Source organism: Ostrea edulis, chromosome 5 (genome assembly GCF_947568905.1).
Source record: "Ostrea edulis chromosome 5, xbOstEdul1.1, whole genome shotgun sequence".
In the NCBI taxonomy this organism is placed as follows: Eukaryota; Metazoa; Mollusca; class Bivalvia; order Ostreida; family Ostreidae; genus Ostrea; species Ostrea edulis.
The window spans coordinates 67,320,555-67,344,736 of NC_079168.1; the positions used below are offsets into that span (position 1 = coordinate 67,320,555).

Consider the following 24,182-nt stretch of genomic DNA (forward strand, 5'->3'; position numbering starts at 1 on the left):
GTTTGGTTATTATTGGCCCATTGCTTCTGGAGAAAATATAAAATGTTTAATCACGGACAGACAATGAACAACAGGCGATCAGAAAAGCTCACTTGAGCTTTCAGCTCAGGTGAGCTAAAAAGTATTTACGTATGGAATAATTTTCTTCATATGTGTCTTTTTTCATCCAATGCTATTTCTCCCCACTTTTAAATTAACGTTCAGATTTAAAATACATCAGAGTTTCCTGTAAATATGCATATCGATATGTGATATATGTCCTTATCAACTACAGAGTTTCATAATACTGCCTTGCCTTGCACGTGAGTTAAAACAGTATACCCTTTACAAGTATATAATAACCTCTCTAGGATAAGAATGAGTTGAATTAAACAATGCTATAATTCTAATATACAAATGATCCATGTGTACATGTATACTCTCCAAAGAAAACAATTTAAACAATGTTAATGTTGCTGAAGAAAATTTACCACAAAGCAAAAGAAATGCAAAAGTTTGGCATCGGATCAAGTGCCTTTGACCTTGTTGACAATATACAATTAAAAACAAAAGAAATAATAATAATTTATTCGTTTTGTGAGTGCACACTCAGTGGAGGTCAGTGGAGGTGCATCTTCTGTTGGCCTCCTCATATGCCATTCCTGTTTTGGAACAAATGAGAACAACGGCCTCTTTTAACATCACTAGGGGCAGGTAGTGAGCTGCCATTCTGGATAGCAAACAAAATTCTATGAAAATTTAAACTTTAAATATTGTGCAATCATAATAAACTATACTGTCTTTAAAAAATTTAAAGGTTGAAAAAGCATAACATACATAAATATACTATATTAAATTAGTTTTTATTGTTTCAAGGATGATATGTTTAAGTTCTAGATATGAATTACTGGTAAGTAGCCTTACAGTGGATAATTTAGAATTTTTTTTACTGAGGTCTTCATTTTGCAAGCCTTGCAGTGTTCTGTATTTGGTAAAATCTAAAATAGATATTGAAAAAATATTATATTCAAAACATGATGAAATCATGAACTCTTTGGGAATAATTTATGATTCAATTGCAACTACATGTAGGATCGTCTATGAAATAGACATGAATGCCCTTTCTTGCAGAGTGGTGAGAAATCAACACACAGAACAATAGATGGAAGGAAGGACATAATTTAGATAGTTATAACAAACATTATACAACCTAGCCATATACATGCTTGGATATGAAAAGTATCAATATTAAATGGGAGTATCTCTACCCATGACGAGCCTTGCTGCACATCATTCTGTCCCTGAGTATATTTAGAACGTGTCCCAGTTCCTAAAAATAAAAGAGTCGGATTAGAAAGCTTTAATATGTTATGTGATGCACTACTTGTGTAAAAATTGAGCAAACATGTTCATTCAACTTCATAAAGATGTGTATTTTGGATCCATACCCAAAATATATATTGACTAATTCCTATCATATCAAAGTAATCAAAATGTGAGCTGCTGATTCTTTAGAAAATTACTTTCTTACCAATATATCAATATACTTTCCCCAAAGCAGTAAAGTTTAATATATTTATTGAACGGATTTTTTTTATAAACTGGTGGTGTCTTTCATGGTCTTCTTCCTCACTGGAAAAATACTGTTGTCTTGTTCATACATGGTTTTAAAGTGGATATTGTTTTCAGAAGTAAGGATGTAGATGTATATCATGTTTTCCCCACAACCCCTGGCCAATGGATTTTTTTTTTTTTTTTTTTTTTTTTTAGGTTCATACAACATTTATTCACATTATGACAGTCAGGGTTTTAACATCATGCCCTTACAAACCCACCTGACTAGGGGGTACAGGGTATTTTATCTACCATTTACTCACACATCCACTCTAATAGGCATTCATTCAAAGATAGGAAAAAAGGAAGAGAATTAGAAAGGAATGAAATTACTCTGGCTTATCATATGTACACTATACAAAATAATATTAATCTAATAGGTTGTCACAAACTAAAGGTTTTAAATGTATAACAAATGTACTGTTATGACATTGATAATAACTTCCGATGATATACATAGGCTAATTAATATATACAATTACATATTATATATTCTGGATGATCTAAAATCTATAAATCTTTTAATTTATGAAATGTATTCCATTTCTTCTCAAAAACATCTACATAATCATTTTTACATGCTAACTGCCTTTCTACTTTGTACACATTTGTCCAAGTGGTAATAAAGTTATTTAACAAAGACGGATTGCCTCTACATTTGCAACCATACACAAAGTACTTTAAATAATAATTAATCAAATTGATCATTTCATTTTCTGAGCTACCCAGCAAAAAGGTTTTTTTTATCAACAACAATATTTACTGGAAAAAAATCCCTAAACCATGACTGCACATTCTTGCAAAATAAAACAACATTTTCACAGTCATACAAAACATGCTCTATTGATTCCCTTTCTTTTACACAAAACGAACATAAATCGTTGTCTATTTTCTTTATTTTGAACAAAAATAAATTTGTGACTAAAATTTTTTGATTTATACGATATTGTAGCCACTGTAATTTTGTATCCTTTGTAATAGTAAAAACATTTTTATTAATTGTATTCCACTCTTCTTGAGAGATATCAAATTGTATATCCCACTTCTTTTGACCTGTAGGTTTTTCTTCACTATGATTAAAAATTTGGTACAGTTTTTTCTTGTTTCTTTTAAAATATATGAAAGGGGCTATATGTATGGGAATAGTAGGTTCTTGAACTTTTATGAACTGGTTTATTCCATTATCTCTCATTGCTTTCTTCAATGCTTGTCTTAAACCAAAAAATGAGATTTTACTTTATACATTTCCATGAATTGATTATAATTCATGATATCTCCATTCTCATCTAACATTGAGTTAACTGTATATACATTATTTTCACACCATTCTTTCAGATATAAAGTTTTTCTATTTACCTTTATGTTTTCATTGTACCATAAAACACTATTAACCATACGTTCAGAAGATTTTTTTTTTCTCAAAAAGACATATTAACCATTTCCAGGATTTACTTACATCCCTCCAAAACATATTCTTTGATTTTTCAAGTTTTTGTAAAGCATACAACGGTCCAAATTTAATAACAATGGATTTGAATAATTAGGAGCTAGGATGAACTAAAAATTGTCTACCACAGCCACATACAAACAAGAGGCCCAAGGGCCACATCGCTCACCTGAGTCACTTTGGCTCATACATATGTATTTAAAGATTTTTCCTATATATTTGTATGCAAAACTTTGATCCCCCATGTGACCCCATCCTACCCCTGGGAGCCATGATTTTCACAAACTGAAATCTGAAATATGTCAGGAAGCTTTCATGTCAATATCAGCTTTTCTGGCTCAGTGGTTCTTGAGAAAAAGATTTTTAAACATTTTCCTTATATATTTGTATGTAAAACTTTGATCCCCTATTGTGGCCCCATCCAACACCCGGGGGCCATGATTTGAACAAACTTGAATCTGCATTATGTCAGAAAGCTTTCATGTAAATATCAGTTTTTCTGGATCAGTGGTTCTTGAGAAGATTTTTAAACATTTTCCTTATATATTTGTATGTAAAACTTTGATCCCCTATTGTGGCCCCATCCAACCCCCAGGGGCCATGATTTTAATAAACTTGAATTTGTACTATGCCAGTAAGCTGTCATGTAAATTTCAGCTTTTCTGGCCGAGTGGCTCTTGATTAGAAGATTTTTGAATGACCCCACTCTATTTTTGCATTTTTGTGATTATCTCCCCTTTGAAAGGGACATGACCCTTCTTTTGAACAAACTTGAAAGCCCTTTACTCAAGGATGCTTTGTTGGAAGTTTGGTTGAAATTGGTCCAGCGGTTCTTGAGAAGAAGTCGAAAATGTAAAACGTTTATGATGCCGACGACGACAGACAACGGGCAAATTTTGATCAGAAAAGCTCACTTGAGCCTTTGGCTCAAGTGAGCTAAAAATATAAATGCTCACCATTTACGAATATCACAGTTTATCATTCCTGTCGGTGCATGGAGTAAACTGCCAATCTGCAAGATATTTAATTATCAAATACTTTTATGCTATTCTCTAAACTGAGCACACTAAAACCTGTAATTCATATAATACAACACAAGAGATGTTTCTAAAACACATATGCCCCCAAGTTGCAAAATTGAAAGGGTTATACCCGTGCCTCATTTAATTGATAGTAGTATCACCAATTCAAAATATTGAGCAGACAATACCTTCCTATGTCAAGAGTGGACTGACCATGTGACCTAAGAATCAATAGGGGTCATCTACTCCTTATATATGCTGTACAAGTGTACCAAGTTTGTTGTCAATCAACCAATTAATTCGTAAAATATAGGAAACATCCCCCTTAATGTATTGAATAGTATGAAGGAGAAAGCATGGGCAGGAAGATAGACATGAACCTCTGATAAGCCATATAGGAGGAGAAGCGTTCACAAACTATTTTATACCCTACACCCCTCAGATCCACTTTAACTTTAAGGATAGCAATTGGATCCTCCTGTCCCTACAACTTACACATCTACAAATGGCATTGAAGCATTGTACAAATTCTCAAGTCTATCAGATAAGCCATATAGGAGAAGTGTTCACAAGGTATTTTAACATCCTCCACCCCTTTTAGATCCACTATATCTTTTAGGAAAAACTTTGGATCCTCCCATTCCGACAATATGCACATCTACAAATGACAATTAAGCATTGTACAAAGTTTCAAGTCTATCCAATAAGCCATATGGGAGGAGAAGAGTTCATAAGCTATTTTACATCTTCCACCCCTCTTAGATCCACTATAACTCTTAGGAAAACAATTGGATCCTCCCGTCCCAACAATATTCATATCTGTAAATGACAATGAAGCATTGTACAAAGTTTCAAGTCTATCTGATAAGCCATATAGGTGGAGAAGCGTTCACAAGATTTTGTGACAGAAGGAAGGACGGACAGAAAGTACAAATACAATATGTCTCCCCCTGGAAGAGGGAAGATATAATTATATGAGTGCATGTTTATATACACACAGCACTAAACATAACTTAAAGTAATTCCACCCTCCTATGATGTCATCAGATTTTGCAAAATCAATGATTTATTTAGATTTATGCATGATAGGAACATAAATTTTGTTAGTCTTTTCCGATAGTTATTGTAAAAAAAAAAAAAAAACTGTTAAAACAAGAGGTACTGTGAGCAATGCTCACTAAGAATACCCCCCGCTTACCCCAATCTCCTAAAGGGTGTTGGAAATATATAGGTAAAACTTCAATAGTATGATCCAAAAGGTATCTAGGAACACAGCATCTCCATGCGATGAAAAAAGCCGTTAAAGAATTTAAATGGAAACCATATTGCTACTTTGATGTCCAGTGCGCGTGATCTTTGACCTTTTGACCCCAAAATCGATAGGGAACATCTTCATCCCATGGGTAGTTCATATATATGATATGGTGACGGTAGGTGGAAAGGATAATGCTTTAGAGCCCGGAAACCATTGCGTCTACAGACGGACGGACAGACGGACGGACGGACAGACAGACGGACAACCCGATTCCAGTATATCCCCCCCCCACAACTTGTTGCGGGGGGTATAATAAACTATTTCAAAAGTCTAAGTTATAGATGAATAATCAATGATACGATTTAAATCAAAATAGATGTGTGTAACATTTCACTATAAAGAGTTGTATGAAAATGTGATTTGTGGAAATAAATAATAATGCTATAATTCTAATTAGAGGCCTGTGATCTTAATCACATCCTAATTAGTGTTAAAGTCAGCCCCCTGAACTGGAGCATATCCTAATTAGTGTTAGAATCAGGCCCGTGAACTCAATCACATTTTACTTAGTGTTATAATTAGGCCCGTGAACTCAATCACATTTAATTAGTGTTAGAATCAGGCCCGTGAACTCAATCACATGCTAGTTAGTATTAGAATCAGGCCCGTGAACTGGATCACATTTTAATTAGTGTTAGAATCAAGCCCGTGAACTGGATCATATCCTGATTAGTTTTAGAATCAGGCCCGTGAACTCAATCACATTTAATTAGTGTTAGAATCAGGCCCGTGAAGTCAACCACGTGCTAGTTAGTGTTAGAATCAGGCCCGTGAACTGGATCACATTTTGATTAGTGTTAGAATCAGGCCCGTGAACTGGATCATATCCTAATTAGTGTTAGAAGCAGGCCTGTGAACTCAGGCACATGCTAATTAGTGTTAGAATCAGGCCCGTGAACTCAATCACATGCTAGTTAGTGTTAAAATCAGACCCGTAAACTGGATCACATTTTAATTAGTGTTAGAATCAGGGCCGTGAACTGGATCATATCCTGATTAGTTTTAGAATCAGGCCCGTGAACTCAATCACATTTTCCTTAGTGTTAGAATTAGGCCCGTGAACTCAATCACATTTAATTAGTGTTAGAATCAGGCCCGTGAACTCAATCACATGCTAATTAGTGTTAGAATCAGGACCGTGAACTGGGTCACATTTTAATTAATGTTAGAATCAGGCCCGTGAATTGGATCATATCCTAATTAGTGTTAGAATCAGGCTCGTGAACTCAATCACATGCTAATTAGTGTTAGAATCAGGCCCGTGAACTGGATCACATTTTAATTAATGTTAGAATCAGTCCCGTGAACTGGATCATATCCTAATTAGTGTTAGAAGCAGGCCCGTGAACTCAATCACATGCTAATTAGTATTAGAATCAGGCCCGTGAACTCAATCACATGCTAATTAGTGTTAGAATCAGGCCCGTGAAGTCAATCACATGCTAATTAGTGTTAGAATCAGGCCCGTAAACTGGATCACATTTTAATTAGTGTTAGAATCAGGGCCGTGAACTGGATCATATCCTGATTAGTTTTAGAATCAGGCCCGTGAACTCAATCACATTTTCCTTAGTGTTAGAATTAGGCCCGTGAACTCAATCACATTTAATTAGTGTTAGAATCAGGCCCGTGAACTCAATCACATGCTAATTAGTGTTAGAATCAGGACCGTGAACTGGATCACATTTTAATTAATGTTAGAATCAGGCCCGTGAATTGGATCATATCCTAATTAGTGTTAGAATCAGGCTCGTGAACTCAATCACATGCTAATTAGTGTTAGAATCAGGCCCGTGAACTGGATCACATTTTAATTAATGTTAGAATCAGGCCCGTGAACTGGATCATATCCTAATTAGTGTTAGAAGCAGGCCCGTGAACTCAATCACATGCTAATTAGTATTAGAATCAGGCCCGTGAACTCAATCACATGCTAATTAGTGTTAGAATCAGGCCCGTGAAGTCAATCACATGCTAATTAGTGTTAGAATCAGGCCCGTAAACTGGATCACATTTTAATTAGTGTTAGAATCAGGCCCGTAAACTGGATCATATCCTGATTAGTGTTAGAATCAGGCCCGTGAACTCAATCACATCCTAATTAATGTTAGAATCAGGCCCGTGAACTGGATCATATCCTAATTAGTGTTAGAGTCAGGCCCGTGAACTCAATCACATCTTATTTAGTGTTAGAGACAGGCCCGTGAAGTGGACCATATCCTAATTAGAAGCCCATGAACTCAATCACATCCTAATTAGAACCCTGTGAACTCAATCAAATCCTTATTAGTGTTGATTCTGTACCTCCACTTACAAAAAATTTTTAATATGCATCTCGGGTACGAGTTAATACTAGGCCTTTAGTAAAAACGAAAGTAAATTGTATGACGTATGCAATTTGTGTGTGTTTGAGTTCACGGAACTTCCGATTGTATCAGTTCACGGGCTTATAGACCCTGCCGTTGATAAGGGTGGGAGGAAAATGACTCACCCAGCTATAGCATGTTGTTAGGGTCTGATGTAGATGTTGAAGGGATCTCTTCGTCAGATACGTAAGGCAGTGGTTGCTGATCTTGGGGTGGACATCGTGGTGATGGAGGGGACACCGGGGTGCTTTGTTTACACCGCTTCCCTCTAGCTGGCGTTCCGATGCTCTCTTCTTTTTCGAGATGCTCGGGTGTTTGGTCTGGTCCTAACCGGTGGCATTGTCCTAAGGATGGCAAGGATGTTGTCTGATTATACGGATGTCGATGGGAAAACGTCTTTCTTGTTCGGTGGATTTTGAAAAAGAGAGCGACATCCGGGGACTGTTGTTGTTAATTAACTCATACCGTAGCATAGTCGTACCATAACGTAGTCATAAGGTAATTCCATTGTAGTATAATTGTTAAGATGCGCCCAGGGTGACAGCACGGGTAGAAACCTGTACTAAATTAATAGTTGACTATCTGATATAAAATCAAATAATCTTGATTGATGAAGGTGCGACATTGACCTTCATCAAATGTTCATTAAGCTGGGGGTTATACATGTATGACAGATCAGCGCTATATTGTTTAACTTATATTGAAGATGTCTAAATACTGCAATAGATATATGTGTGAGTGTGCGTGCGTGTGTGTTTTGCACATGCACACTTTTCATACACTGTTTCAACGAGTTCCCTGGTTAAGAAGAATTCAAGTTCATATTTGGCAGAACTGCCATGAAAGCAAACACTACACACTGGACAACACAGGTAGATTCTGAAACACAAATATCCCAATGATACAGCAGGAGAATTTTAATAAACATTTGCAATTTATCGGCGCTTCCGGCTATTCAGACGGGAGTGATCTTTATCGTGCCATATCTTCTGCGATACGGTACCTCGGGTTTGTGGTCTCATCCGAGGGACTGTCCCATTTAGCCGCCTCTTACGGCAAGCAAGGGGTACTGAAGACCTATTCTAACCCGGGAAATTAAGTTTAGACATCTTCAATTAGCAGTAATGATATCATTTCATATGGCTCAGAATGGTTTAAGTTCGTTCTAATTATATAGGTTAAGAGGCTCCAGTGTTTGCCCAATTCTTGGTTTTGTCATCCTTACAGGAGTTTTATGATTGATCGCGCGCTGTTCGTTTTCTTCACCTTTCCTGGAATTTTGAAAGGTAAGATTTCAGTTTACATATTGTTATGAGATTAATCACCGTTCGTTATCTTCGCCTTTCATATAAATACCCCATCTAGAAATGTTCACTAACGTATAGAGAGATGTCACCAGCTGTATAAGTGAAGTGTCATGCATGGAATCCTTTATTTTGCCAACGCCTACCGTGTTCCGAAAGACCCTTGACTATTGCTTCTAATGCCGGGCGCTTGGTGAAGGAAAAGTCAATATCTATGTAGAACGTCTTAGGTTTGACGAGACGTCGCGATCGGGAATCGAATCATGAACTTCCGGTTGCAAGTTGAGCACCCTAACCATTAGGGTACCGCGACCGCCAATATAAATATGTACTGTAATCACTAGAGGAAGGATACATCGTCACAATGGCTGACTTTCCTTAATGAAACTGGAATGAAAATATAGATATCAGTAATACATGTATATCCCTTGTTGCCTAGCTGGGGAGCTCGGTAGTTGTACATGTCAACTGCGTTCAAGTCTAGCAGGAGTTTAATATTTTTTTCAGATTACTTTCTACTAAATCTGCATAAGACAAAGTTGAACTTTTCAATTTCAAAATATCATTGTACATTTATTCCATTTTCCATCCATATCAGATTGATCAGGTGTATTGACTTGATGTCTTGTCAATAATAGACTGCAGTCTTTTTTCTGTGTGAATACCAAACCTCCAATCCACTATCGTTACAGTTGATCCATTACGACGTCTGCTAATAACATATCATAGATCGCATTATTCTTACCGAGTATTTCGATTGGTTAAAAATATCAATGGAATGAGGGAGTGTCCCGTATGGAGTAGCACTAATTTTGCAGGAAATAGACCAAGTCATCAGATGTATTTTCAGAGAAATTTAAGGTGAGGGTTTGCGACATTTTGACATGTAGCGAACAAAGTCATGTCGCATATCAATATGTTCAGTAGGAATATATCTTTTGAAAATTGACTTTTTAAAAAAAAATTGGCCGTGTCGTTTTTTGATCAGATGGGCTTAATTTTGTGATGTTTTACATTTTCGGGATCTTTGTACAAAAGGGAATACTAGTGGTATAAAAACTACACGAGGCAAACTTATGGGGTAGAATGTAGAATTTTTAGAAAGATGTATACGATTATATTAATTGGTAGGGGAAAAAATTATTCTAAACCACAAAAAATAGCACTTTTTATATCTTGAATAAAATTTTAACTGTTTGTCATGGCAACAAAAATGCATAACAGTAGCTTTACAAAGTCTACGTCAGAAAAAATTTCACTTTAAACATAATATTTGGACCATAGACATTTAAGAAAGCATATAAAATTACTACCCACCGGGCTTTGTTTCCATGGTAACAGATTAAAAAGAATAATTTCATTTATGCGATTTGTCACTTTGTTTTATAATTGTACAACTTTTGAAGAGTGCATTGATCATTTTCATGAACAAAATACAATTCCAGCCCTAAAAAATATATTTATATTTATTTTTCAAGTATTGTGGTATCACATTTATTAGAAATTAAAATGTTGGATTTTTAGTTGGTTTTTTTCCCTTCTAAATTCAATACAGTACAATATCTTTAATTTCCCGGCAGGTTTTCCACGGTTTCGCTTCGTCATAAATTCTGTGTTTCATTAGCCCGAACCTGTCTTATATACTGCATCTTTGAAATAAATTCCATCTTGTTCCATTGCTTTACATAGTTGAACGGTCAGCGGCGGATCTGGAAGGGGGGGGGGGCAAATTAATGTAAAGTTCGTAAAAATGACGCTTAACAAATCTGTTTTATGTCGACAAGATCCATGTCGTTATGCAGATGTTCTTCAGACAAAAGTAAGACTATTTTAAGATATACTAGAGAAGACCCCTCTTTTATTCTTACGTAATCATACAGTTGTACCGGTATCAGTCGCGTTTTCTACAGTTCAAAGTTCATTAGATAAATCGCTAGATCGGCGAAAGTATATGTCATAGCATTGAAATATAAAGTGTATGTAATTAGAGGGGTAAAGCATGGTCAGGTTAATTTTAAATAAATGCTTGTGAATGTCATCAAAATTCCTAGCTTCGTCAATGTCGAACCTTGTCAAATTTGAGGATACTATTCACAATGATACATTATGACAGCTTTAAAATAAATCCTACTTTCCCTAGCAAGATTCGCAGAGATTACATGCGATAATCTCATGGTTCCATACAAAATATCAGTAACCGGTACTGATCAGCATTTTTTACCAGAGCCTTGCCCTTGTTTACAAATAACTGACTTTCTCCCTGTATTTCAAACGCCGACGCCCATTACAGTGGCTGATTTAAGCCCCCACCCCCCTAAACTTTTCAAATTTAAGGCAAATCGTGGTATCGTTTTTAGAAAAATGTACTAAACGATAAAAGAAGCAATAATTTCTTCCACTCCCAGAGAAGTAAATGACAAACTTTTGATTTCTTGAATTAATTCATTGCGAAAACTTAATATTTTCGAAAAACCCTTAAAATTTGCGTCATTTTATTAATTCACCTTATTAAAAATGATAGAAAATAATACAAATGACTTAATAGGAGACATATTTCAAGCCTTATAAAATCCAGGAGCTTCCCGGGGCGTCGCCCCCTGGGTCCCCACCAGAGCTTCGCCCTGGACCCACTGGTGACCTCAAGGTGGACCTTGACCCCCTGCCTCATAAAGTGGCGCCCCCTGTAACCGCAATTCCTGGATCCGCCCCTGCATAAGGGGCGATTTCAAGGTCACCATTAAAAATGGATATTAACCGTATCGCATACTATATATATATAAATTGTAGACTTTTATAATACCAAAGAAATTAATTTAAAAATGATCATTTAAGAAACATTATTATAATACGGGACTTTCGAGATACGGATCCACTAGACTTTTATCGCGCGTTGAACGTCATTTGTAGGGCATGTCACTTCCGGATTACAATAACAATTAAGTAAACAACCATGGAATTCTTCAATTGCTATCAAATTCCTGCATTTAAATGCTATCTTTGAAAGAAAGAAATTACTACAACCACTTTATAGGAAAATGCATTTGATTAAAATATGGGAGTTGGCGAGAGAAATAAATCTAGGGAATATCTTGAGGATATCGGTAAAACCTCACGCCTTACATCTAATGATACGCGTCTAAATGCACCTTTTCCCCGCCATCTAATTTACACCCAGGCCACTAAGCACCAATAGTGACTCGGATCGTCATCGTGGGACTGCGCATAGCTCTTTACGGACCGTCTGCTAGCGAAACACCATTTGTATCGTTGTCAACTTTGCCCTACAATTGGTTATTATCACGTGACCGTGGTATGTAAATGTCAAATATAATCGGTCGTTCCGGCACATCCCGAAAGTTCCGTATTGTGTCATAGGCCGCTTGACACTTGACAGCGGCAAACTTCCACCAGAGTTCGTTTGCTCACAAACCAAACTCTTCCACTTAGGCATTATGGGATACCGATTTCTTAGGCCGCGTATACTGTGACGTCACTGTAGAATGACGAAAAAATTTAACGTCAAACGTAAACAACTTTCAAAACAAGAACGTAAACATCAAGTTCATTACTTTACACAATAATTTGAACAGAGTTTCCCTACTTTTTAATGATCTTTTGATCATTTTATCTTTAAGATAAAATCCATAATTTTATATTAATGTTCTTAATGCCAATATCTTCAAACTTTTAACTACGACCTACTTCTTTAGTGTCATTTGCCTGCGTGATAATCGCGGACTCACAATATACAAATCTGTATATTGTGCTGCGTCACATAGGAGAGGTCTATTCGTAGGTGACGTAATGAGGCCTCGACGGGGAGTTTGTTGACAGCGGTAGTAGATAACAAGTAAATATTATGACATTTTCCCACGATACGACTACGTCGTGACACATTTTTTGATTGTGACGTCATAAAGCGCGAAGTGCAGTGAGGTATATCAAGAGCTATCCCACCCACTGTTGTTGCAAACCTTACCTTATTTTTATAGGAAAAAATTCGAGGAGGTGTAATAAACATCTAATGACGGGCGCATGAAATATTCAAACAACTACCCCACAAAACAGGGAGAGATGGGGCACAGGCTAAAGTTCCTCTATTAACAATCATATTCCTTATATTACCGTGCAGGAGGTGGACATCTTAATTAAAGGTATATGAAAATAAATATTTTTTCAATCGAAGACAATTGTAATACATATAGAACATGATATGAAATTTACATCAACACTTTTTCTTTCTAATATTCTACATTGAATATTCTATCCTCAAAGCGTCTTTTTGCCATTTTCTTGTATTGGAACAGCAATCAAGGTGTAAAATTCATGAGTAGACGATTTGTGCCATTTAAACCCCCTAGTTCAGCTTGATATCTGTAGGTAAGTAACTGACGTATTAGCATAGCTAGTTAATATCCGGACCAGCGAGCTCTCTTTCTTCAAAAGAACTTTAAACTTCATAATTCGCTGATCTCAATGCTGGTGGTTGGGACTCTTAACAATGTAAGTTTTGTTACAACCTTTTTTTTTTTTGTAAAATCGAAACTCCTAAAAATAAGATTATAAATGTATACCTTTTAATCATCTTATTTACCATTTTCAACTTTCAGAATGGCTTCGAAAGTGAAAAAGAAATCGAAACATCAGAAAAATCAAACTTCCCCTCTACAAAGTATTGGTTTACACGACGCCAAAGATCGGAATATAACCTTCCAATGTATTCTGTGTGATCAATCTTTACGCAGGCCGAGGGAGTTACCTTGTTATCATTCTGTGTGTGAAACGTGCCTCCATGAACATATCATTTCTTCTACAAAACGTAAAGACCAACCAGACTCTTTTCCTTGCCCCGTCTGTTCTACAACAATTTTCCCACCCAGTTCCGAAAAACAAATTCAAAATTGGGCTGCTATTTTCCCGTTGAATAAGCTTATGATGTTCATTTCGGATGACGCGTCATTTGACACATCGAAAGGTTGCGACTCTTGCAAAAGAACTTTCGAAAACAGCATAGCTAAACACTGGTGTGATGATTGTCAAGAACGTTTTTGTGATAATTGCCTCTCTTTTCATAGCAGAATGAAAGTATGTGAAGATCATATGATCGTGGAATTGCCTTTAGGAAAAGACGCTCGAGACCGAAGACAGTTTGAAATGACCGAATATTGTTCCCTACATTGTGGTAAAACCCTTGAATTGTTTTGTAGTGACCACTCATCTCTATGTTGTGTAGTATGTCTTACTACAAAACACCAGAACTGTCGAAATATTCACACAGTCGAGGAATCGGCCGATATCTTTGCTGAAAAGGGAAAGGAAATGTTGATACGTAAAACACTTTCTGAATTGAAACATCATATCGAGTCCGTGCATCAAATGAAAACCAGAAATATAGATCAATTAGACAGAGACTATTCCAGAATTCTTCACAAGGGGCTTGGCGTTATCGTCGAGGTCAAAAATAAATTAGACAAGTTGTACCGGGAATTCAAAATATCTCTCTTAAAAGTTCATGAGTTTCAGAAGAACAGTTTAGAGTTAGAAAAGGATGCAGTATTCAAATTTCAGAAAAGTATTACCCAAACCTCTAAAATGTACGACATGTTAAGGAGCAAAGTTTCAACAAAACAACTATTTTTGTCATCAGAAAAAATAAAAATACAGATTGCGAACCATCATATGATGATTTCCACTCAAATGTGTGAAGAAGGCATTTACCGAATCAGATTTCAAGAAAACGAAAATTTTGCAGAAATACTAAACAAACTTCCATGTATTGGTGATGTCTTCATTTCTAAAATGCCTTCCACAGTTGGCCATCACTATGCCATCACTGAAAACATTCGCAGTTTACGACAAGTATCCGACAATTCCGCCACCAAGTATCGGAACAACACAGCAGGATTCCTGAAGAAGACGGAGCCTTCCAAACCACCGAAGAAAGTGGAGAACCTTTTGAGTGCTGAAGCTGTTAGATCAAAAGTGATAAATGGAAAAACAGCAACAGATTATCAAGATTGTTGGTTTCGTGGTGGCCTGTTTTTAGAAAACGACAAAATTCTTCTTGCCGATTTTTATAACAAGAAAATCAAAGGGTTTGATGGAAATGGAATATGTGTAATGGAATCGGGTTTACCTTATGCCCCAAGGACTATATGCTTTGGAAAAACGCATGCTGAAATATTGATATCATCAGATAAGTCTGTGATTTCATATAAACTTACGGAAACGTCAATTTCAGCATCAAAAAATATCCTTAAAAGATCTGGAGGTATCCATGGTGTCTGTATGATTGAGGACTATATTATCCTAACAGTGCAGAATAAGGTAGAAATTTTAAAGGCCGATGGAACAAAAATAAAAGAAATACTGAAGAGCAGGAGTAGTTCAGCTTTTTTGGCTAATGGTATGCTAAAAAATTTCATTTACTCTGATTCCAATGCAATAATATCATGCACTCTTAGTGGCGAAAAAATATTTGAATTTCGTGACAACGATTTACGAGATCCAAATGGTATAGCCGTAGATAGCGAAGGGAATATTTACGTGTGCTGTGGAGGAAAACATTGTGTTTATCAATTGGAAAAGGAAGGGATGACTGGCCGAATATTCCTAAGAGGTTTCAAATACCCCCACGCTCTAGGTTTTAACGCCAAATTAGACCAGTTTTTCGTTACCACGAGTCTGGGTGGTTGTCAAGGAAACAAAGTAGAAATCTTTGAATTTTCCAATGACTAAATCGTGTATACTATTATTACATTGTAAAATGATATCAAACTGCATGATATGAACAGGACAAGTTGTGTGTATGTTGGGATATTGATGTCATATAAAACTAGGGAAATATGTATCGGATTACCTGCATGCAGGCAATAATTGAGACAATTACTATTGTTACTTCGACACTAATTATCCCCTCGCGCAAGTAGTTTCGAAGGGGGTATAGCATCGGAAATGTGCGTGTGTGTCCGCACCAGCTAGTGGGCAAAATTTAAAGAGAACCCTTGTACTAAAGATTATCAAACTTGGCATACTTCTGTGACATTGTACGAGGACGAACCCTATTCATTTTCAAGTAAATTGGTGAAATGTGTTTATAATATCTCGGCATTATCACATTTAAACACTGGAATTTTATGTACGCGTTAACAATACAGACTTCCGAATAAAATGAAAGTAAAATTAGATAACTACCTTGTGTTATGACTTCTGGTATATTGAAATACTCTCCACACAAGCCCTTGACGAATGTAGCGATTTAAATTTTCGGGCTCAAGCTTTACAATGAAATAAAACAATCCAAACATACTACAACTGATATCTATACAGATGGTTTATAACACAGGGGCTAAGCCCGTTTTGGGCCCGAACTCTGTGATACCATAAATATAGAAAGGGGTCTAACTCTGACACAGATAAAAAACTAACCACTCGCTTCAAATGCCTAAAAAATCTCAAACTAGGTAAGTTATGCGCAATTTGTCATTTTCCGTGCATAGACTAATGTTTTAACTACTTGCATGCCAAATTCCAAGTCACTGGTTCTTAAAATAACAAAGATATACGTCATCGTTCTCTCGATTTCACTTCTTTATTTTTACTAGGACATTTACCGGTCCAGGTCACGGAGTCGTTTCTCGCCTATGACAGCAGTGAAATTCAGACTAGTATGGAAGATTTCGGACCTGTCAATTAAAATTTCACATCAATTATACGCTACTTACTTCCTCATATTTTAATAATGTTCTTCGTGTAGACGTTACACGACTTATTTTTCCTCAGCAGCATCAACTGTTGACAAGATCTGCCATTTTAATGAATACACTAAATACCCGAAATGTCTAAAACTTTAAAGAAGGGGGAAATGGGTAATATAATCTAAATGAAATAGAATAAACAAAAACAAAAAATTAAAAAAGCCAAGAAATAATGTTCAATTTCCTTCTCTAAGTGCAATATCACAAGAATAATGTTTTGATCAGTTTTAAGGTATTTGAGATTTTAAGTCTATCGGGTATTTAGTGCGTTCATTAAAACGGCAGCTCTTGTCAACAGTTGATGCTGCTGAGGAAAAATAAGTCGTGTAACGTCTACACGAAGAACATTATTAAAATATGAGGAAGTAAGTAGCGTATAATTGATGTGAAATTTTAATTGACAGGTCCGAAATCTTCCATACTAGTCTGAATTTCGCTGCTGTCATAGGCGAGAAACGACTCCGTGACCTGGACCGGTAAATGTCTTAGTAAAAATAAAGAAGTGAAATCGAGAGAACGATGACGTATATCTTTGTTATTTTAAGAACCAGTGACTTGAAATTTGGCATGCAAGTAGTTAAAACATTAGTCTATGCACGGAAAACGACAAACTCCACATAGCTTACCTAGTTTAAGATTTTTTAGGCATTTGAAGCGAGTGGTTAGTTTTTTTTATCTGTGTCAGAGTTGGACCCCTTTCTATATTTATGGTATCACAGAGTTCGGGCCCAAAACAGGCTTAGCCCCTGTGGTTTATAAGACTAAAATAAAGTCGCTGCTGCTGCAGTAATCGCAAACGACGTTTTCTCTGCACGACTTCCAAATGAAGCAACAATTTATAACGCCGAAGCAAAGGCTATTCAGCTTGCGTTTGAATACATAAAAAATTCTAATGACAAACATTTTACTATATTCTCAGACTTCCTATCATGTCTTCAGTCATTAAACAACATGGATATTGATCATCCATATATTTTAGATATCTTACACCGGTACTATCTTTTAACTAAACAAGGTAAAATAGCTGAGTTCTGCAGGATCCCAAGTCACATTGGTATCCTTGGCAACACCAAAGCGGACAAAGCGGCCAAAAATGCACTTCAAGGGGATAATGTACACTTCCAAATTCCATACACTGATTTTAAATACTTCATAACACTATATGTAAATTCTCTTTGGCAAATCTATTGGGATTTCTGTGACACAAGTAAACTTTATTCTATTCAAAACAAAGTAAACAAATTGTGTAACATCGTAATGAAACGCCAAGACGAAGTGATTATTTCAAGAATACGCGTTGGACATTCAACATTGACCCATTCTTACCTACTAAACAGAGAACCTCAGTCTGAATGCATATCTTGTGACTGTCCATTAACTATACATCACATTCTTTTAGAATGTAGTGATTTTACGCCCATACGAAATATACTTTTTAATAGTGTGCAATCAAAGAACTTTTTACAAACATCGACAATCATTATATTATACAAAATTTACAAGAATGCGACTTTTACAAAAAAAAAAATTGAGAACTTTTATTATACAATTTTTTCATATACACGAATTGTGTTTTGTTTTTTAACCTGTTTATATATTTTTAATTTTTATGTCCGTCGGATGGGACGTTAAAGGGTGTCCCGTGTCAAGGATCACAACCCCCTTGGCACGCAAAAGATCGTTTCCCTGATGTTCGAAAAAGGGTAGGCTCACTGGGGGCCGTCAGGAAAACTCAAACACTCACAACCAAACATAATTCAATCAGTTAACCGCCGTAAAATGGCTGAAATATTGCCAAAACGGCGTAAAACCCCAATCAATCAATCAATGCAATGCGTAATATCCTTAAAAAAATAAACTGTCCGATGAAATGGTCTCTTCAAAAGGAATTTCGGATTGAGCACAAAGACTTCTTATTTGCATCGTCTAGAAAGAGAAAACGACGGTATTTGTTTAAGTTAATATCATTGCATATTTGACAAGATATTGAAAAAAAATGTTAATTATCCTTTGTTCGCAGTCATCATTGTTTACGTCTACCATGTGTTTAGAATGAAAACCGCATTTTGATTGGCTCCATTGTACGACTTGGGCCCAATTGATTGCGGACTCCTGAGCCCGAAATTTAAATAGCTATATTCATCAAAGGTTTGTGCGGTGGGTACGTACATGTAATCACAAAATCTTGACTTGTGAGGATGGCATATTGACAGTGTGCACGAATTCAGTTAAGTTGGTGAGATAGTGTTTGTATGTTGCCATATCATTGAACGTTAGCGTACACAAATCTTGTATTAAACGTCCATTCGTCAACGAGCTTTGAGTAATTACAAGGATTTTATAAAACGCATTTCTGTGATCATCAAAGTTTCATTACCACTCCTGTCAGTTAACAATATAGAATTAATCCGTGCATTGGGAAGTACATGTATGTGTAATTCTTGAAGGAAAAATACATTTGACAAGCTTCAGCGAACTCTCATCACCGGGATATTGTCGTCCCGTTTCATTACGAAAAATAATGTTGCTGCCGTAGAAATTTGATACTTAATGCATGTAACTGTAAAGTAGTTAAACTACTTTAGAGCATACGCGATGTGTTTCTGCTAGGAAAAAGGGAAACTGTCCAACCACGTATGTAAGTTATGCCCCCCCCCCTCCATCACCCCCTCCATCACCCCCCCCCCCCCCCCCCCCCCATCACCCCCTCGCAAGATGTTTGCTCCTGTCAGTCGGTGTACCTAGTGTTGTCCACGTAATATATTTTGGATCCTTTTCTTAATGCAAAAAGATACCTCTTCTGCTGAAGAGACGGAGAGGGGGTGGGGGGGGGGGGGGGGGGGGTGAGAGCAGCATGAGGCAGGGTGGGATAAAGGAGAGATATATGAATTGAAAGTAGTTTTTATATGATAGATACTTCATTTTTACTATCATCAAAGATATAAAAATAACGACACGAACAACAGTGGATTGTCAGATTTTCAGGACGACCTTTCCTTTCTTAAGGTATTTTTTTTACTTGTTCCAGCGTAGGACACATTAGTTCAGTTCAGTCTTGACGTTCAGTTAGAACATACTTTTTATTGCCACATATTACACTCGATAATTTTTAATATGTAAACATTTTGTTTGTTATCAGCTTTTGTAGTTTAACACTAGTGTTAGTTTCCTTTTCTATTTAGTTTTCCTTTCTATGTAAATATTCTATCGTACCGAGGAAGAGACAGGTCGTCCCGAAATCTTGACAATTCACTGTTGTTCGTGTCGTTGGTCTTTTTTAGTGCTTTTTGGGAGTTGAACTATGTTCAATCTCCCTGGGTCATCACGCACTTTTCTGCGCAGTAATTTGTATTGATTTGTATAGTGGTCGTCAGCGGGGGTTCTGTGTCAGCTGATTTACTCCTAGGTAAATCAACATAAACTTTTATAAACATCCGCCATTAAATAATCCATGTAACTTTTCTGAATTAATCTAATTTTGATAATTGACATGTAAATAAATGCAATGATATTGTATTCAAATCAATTTCGATCAAATTGATACTGATAGACATAGAAAAATAAAAGATAAGGTTGAAAATTGTCGTTTGTAGCGCAGCGTCACCTATAAACATTGATAGGGAAACGAACGACAACTGCACACAAGCCCTATTGACACCGTGGCGCGAAATATCGAATATGGTGCGAAACCTCAGAAAATTTACAAGAAATAACTCTACAACATTGTGTATGTGTATATATTTGGTTTTTTTTAATGTGATATAAAAAATGCTTGATGTTACATGTAGATTGAATTAATACACGTCATTCCCAGTCAACAACTTTCGATTGGGATCGGAATACGAAATAAAATTTCTTATATCCGGTGGCAAAGTGAAACTGCTTCATGCTTCAAGTTATTGAATTACGTAGTAATTGCACGTTACACATTAGAGAACTGTTCCTTTTAATAAAGAAAGTCACAAAATAGATACAAAATGAGTGTACCTTATTCATTACTGTTACCGAGCTTTCGTCGACTATAATCTCGAAATGGCGTGTTTCGTTGCGCTTGATGACGGTAAGGTCCACATTTTCTACGTGAGTAGTGTGATATTTGTTTATGAATTTTTTGCGCATACATGGTATGTCTCGGCTAGGAATAATGGAAACTTTCTCACCTATGTATGTAAAGACATATTAATCTCTATTTTTAAAAATGTAGAACACTTTTATCAAATGACAATGTTTGAAAACGCTTAGAGCCCCGATGTCAGAATTTCCTTTTCCAAGACATCAATATGTCAAATTCATTATCCTTTTTGAATAGTATGTTCCATATTTTGTACCAGTTATCCATTTTGAATCCCCTATTACAATGGGATTTTGCTGCACTCTGTAATGTTTGAGTGGATGTCATGAGTGTGTGTCAAACAGAAATTTTAAGAGCATGGGATAAGGTGCTGCCATGTATTACTTCACTATCAAAGTTTAACCCAGTTGCCACAATGTTGAATTTATGCTGCAAAAAGGATTGGAAATTGCTCTGGTCAAAACACATTGTTTATTTGTCTACAGATGAAAGAGACATGAGGATTCTCCCTCACAAACTGAAAAAAAAAATAGTTATGGATCTTGTACATATATAGTTTATTAATCACTATAGATTTCCAGCATCACGAGTCTGATTCCACTATATACTTTCCATACTGTCAGGTTCATTCATCCCCTGTTTGAGCCACAGTATAATATCCCAAATACCTTGGCAATAAATAACATTATTTGACTAGTGTTTCATTTTTAGCGGAGTTGCGATGAAGTCGAACTCGGCTTATGATCTGATGAAGTGCCTTTGGGCGGGCAGGCGGGCACGCATCAACATTTCATTTCTGCACCATAGCTCTTGAGCAAATTATAGGATCTCATTCAAACTTAGATGGATTGTCACCCTCAGTAAGATAAGGAAGCCTATCGATTCTGGGGTCACTAGGTCAAAGGTCAAGGTCACTGGCTATAAATAGACTGAAATTTGGAGAAAATTTTGTTTTCCGCACCATAGCTCTTGAACGAATTATAGGATCTCAATCAAACTTAGATCAATTAAGTAAGACAAGAAGCCTATCGATTCCGGGGTCACAAGGTCAAAGTCACAGTGGCTATAAATAGACTGAAATTTGGAGAAAATTTTGTTTTCTGCACTATAATTTTTTAACAAATTATAGGATCTCAATTAAACTTAGATGGATTATCGCCCTTGATGAGACAAAGAAGCCTATTGATTTTGGTCAAGGGTTAAAGGTCAAGGTCACAAAGGATTTAAGTCGGCTGAAATTTATGTACGCAAAATTTTGCTCCCTGCTTGATAATTCTTGAAAACTTTTCTGCCGGTTCCCTCTATGCCCATTCCTTGCGCAACTCGGCTTGTGCATTTCCGATGCCCGACAATTTTTAATTTTTTTGCATTTCATTTATTTTTAGTTATTATACAATTACTTACCATTCCATTGATCCTCTACAGGACTGTAGTATACTCAGGTGACAGTTTAGCATATTGGACTACCGTTTCAAGTAATGAATCCTTAGAATTAGCTATAACTAGGATTAAACTTGAATGTATATATACAGGGGAAAAACTTCTTCATAACTGCAAGGCATTGATAACCATATTGATTTGAATGTTTGGGCCATAATATGTGGTCACATTTTTCATGAGAATATAAAGGGGTGAAATTGTAGAAAACAACAACACGACTTCAGTTACTCGAGGAGCGTTGTGGCCCATGGGCCTTCCATTATCCATGTTTGCTGTTGTAACGCTTTGAAAAACAACAACAGTTGATTTGTATCTAAAATCATGATAATATTCAGTCATTTATCCCCCTACCCTTCCAGTACTATCTTTTCTAACTGAATTTCCACAATGTTCAACTCCCATGAGTACTTTAAGTACTTTGATTATATCCTACTATTAGATCCGACACTTTGGATGTTTAGTGTTGTTAGATTTCAGTACTTATATTGGCTATTCCATTATGATTTTCTACGATAGAATTTACCGTCATTCATGCCTAAATAATGCATATGTTCACAACATTTCCCGTCGCGAGGGGATGCTCCACTTAGCTGTGCTCTTGTTGAACAAATACTACCGATTGATGATTTTGTCTGTCACCGAGAATGACCTGTGAAAACCTTTTATAATCAAGCAAGAACACATCATACAACAACAATATTAGTCGTACTATGGATATTCAACTTCCCATACATATTCATATACTGTAGCAATATTTCATTATCACCTGCATGTGGTGTTTGTCTCTCAAATGATTCGATACGCAAGAGCTTGTTCTGTGTACGATCAATTTTTATACGGCCGTCATTATGGCGCTGTCCGTGCGTATGGCTCACTGGCTGTCCGTCCGGGGTCAAATTTTCCGGACTGTTTTCCGTAACGGATGCATGTACAACTTTGAAATTTGGTCACAATTTCTCCCACAAGAATTATAAGAGTGAGTTTGCATTTCAGCTGGATTGATCCATCTTTGGCCTACGTAAGGGCTATAAATAGGTCAAACAGCTTTCCGGACTTTTTTCCTTACAGATATTGCCCTGAAAGAACAAGGTACGATTGTGTATATAAAAAGGCCCCCAAAATTTCTGTTTTAAATGTGTCTTGAATTAAGCTTGATCTGTAAGTCAAATATATGCCAGGTATACTATCTCAACTTTAAATCAAAGTTATTGCTTATTTGATAGCATTATTACGTCATGAATAAGACTTTTTCCCGCCTTTTTTCAAAAAGAGCTTGCTAACTGTTAAATTTCATCCAGATTATTGCCTAGGAAAAGGTGTGCCCTTCTGTCGAGCAAAATGAAATTAATATATATTGTTTATTATAATAGACGATAAAAAATGTATTTGAATATGAATTTGCTCGACGCATGGGCTGCATGTTTTCTGAAAGGAAAACACCCTGAATTTATGATTTTTTTTCATTGATTTTGGCATTTTTAGCAATTTTATGCCACTCTTGTCATTACAGCACGAAGGAATTTTGGATCAAATTAAATGTAGTTTGTTTTTGCTTATATATTCTTTATTCGAATGGCAGATTTTGGGACTCCTATTAAAATCATAAATTTTCTGGGCCAGATGACTGTAGAAACAGTACCTGCTTCTTTACAAATAATCTTCTTCTCAGAGGAATACAAGTTCAGTTGTTATTTCATCTGGATTGATCAGTCCGTCCGTGACCTACATTAGGACTAAAAGTAGGACAAACAGTTTTCCGGGCATTTTTCATTATGGATAGATATTGCCCTGAAATTTAGTCACAGACTTCCTCTTGGAGGATTACAAGTTCAGTCTGAATTTCAGCCGGATTGGTCTGTCCCTGAC

General features: G+C 36.2%; 1 protein-coding gene and 1 long non-coding RNA gene across 5 annotated transcripts; one reads left to right on the plus strand and one right to left on the minus strand.

Annotated features, from left to right (window-relative positions):
- Positions 1–335: 335 nt before the first annotated feature.
- On the minus strand, positions 336–8,170 carry LOC125661664 (uncharacterized). Of its 2 annotated transcripts, XR_008803016.1 has the most exons (5): positions 7,869–8,170; positions 3,997–4,052; positions 1,248–1,309; positions 904–977; positions 336–709 (listed from the first exon to the last, which is right to left on the minus strand). It is a non-coding gene; the product is annotated as an uncharacterized LOC125661664 (long non-coding RNA). The 2 variants fall into 2 exon arrangements; XR_008803015.1 differs by lacking the exon at positions 7,869–8,170 and having other exon boundaries at positions 3,997–4,872.
- LOC130054701 (uncharacterized) lies at positions 8,147–16,474 on the plus strand. Of its 3 annotated transcripts, XM_056165223.1 has the most exons (5): positions 8,147–8,241; positions 8,921–9,029; positions 13,040–13,201; positions 13,355–13,427; positions 13,658–16,474. In XM_056165223.1, exon 5 carries the CDS (start codon positions 13,659–13,661, stop codon positions 15,783–15,785), a length of 2,127 nt encoding a protein of 708 aa, XP_056021198.1. In that variant the 5' UTR covers positions 8,147–8,241; positions 8,921–9,029; positions 13,040–13,201; positions 13,355–13,427; position 13,658; the 3' UTR covers positions 15,786–16,474. The 3 variants fall into 3 exon arrangements, with proteins under 3 accessions (XP_056021198.1, XP_056021199.1, XP_056021200.1); XM_056165224.1 differs by lacking the exon at positions 8,147–8,241 and having other exon boundaries at positions 8,897–9,029; XM_056165225.1 differs by lacking the exons at positions 8,147–8,241; positions 8,921–9,029 and adding an exon at positions 9,823–9,908.
- Positions 16,475–24,182: the final 7,708 nt, after the last annotated feature.

Excerpts from the sequence above, each read along its gene's own strand:
- LOC130054701 (XM_056165223.1), top strand. The coding sequence starts at position 13,659 with ATGGCTTCGAAAGTGAAAAAGAAATCGAAACATCAGAAAAATCAAACT.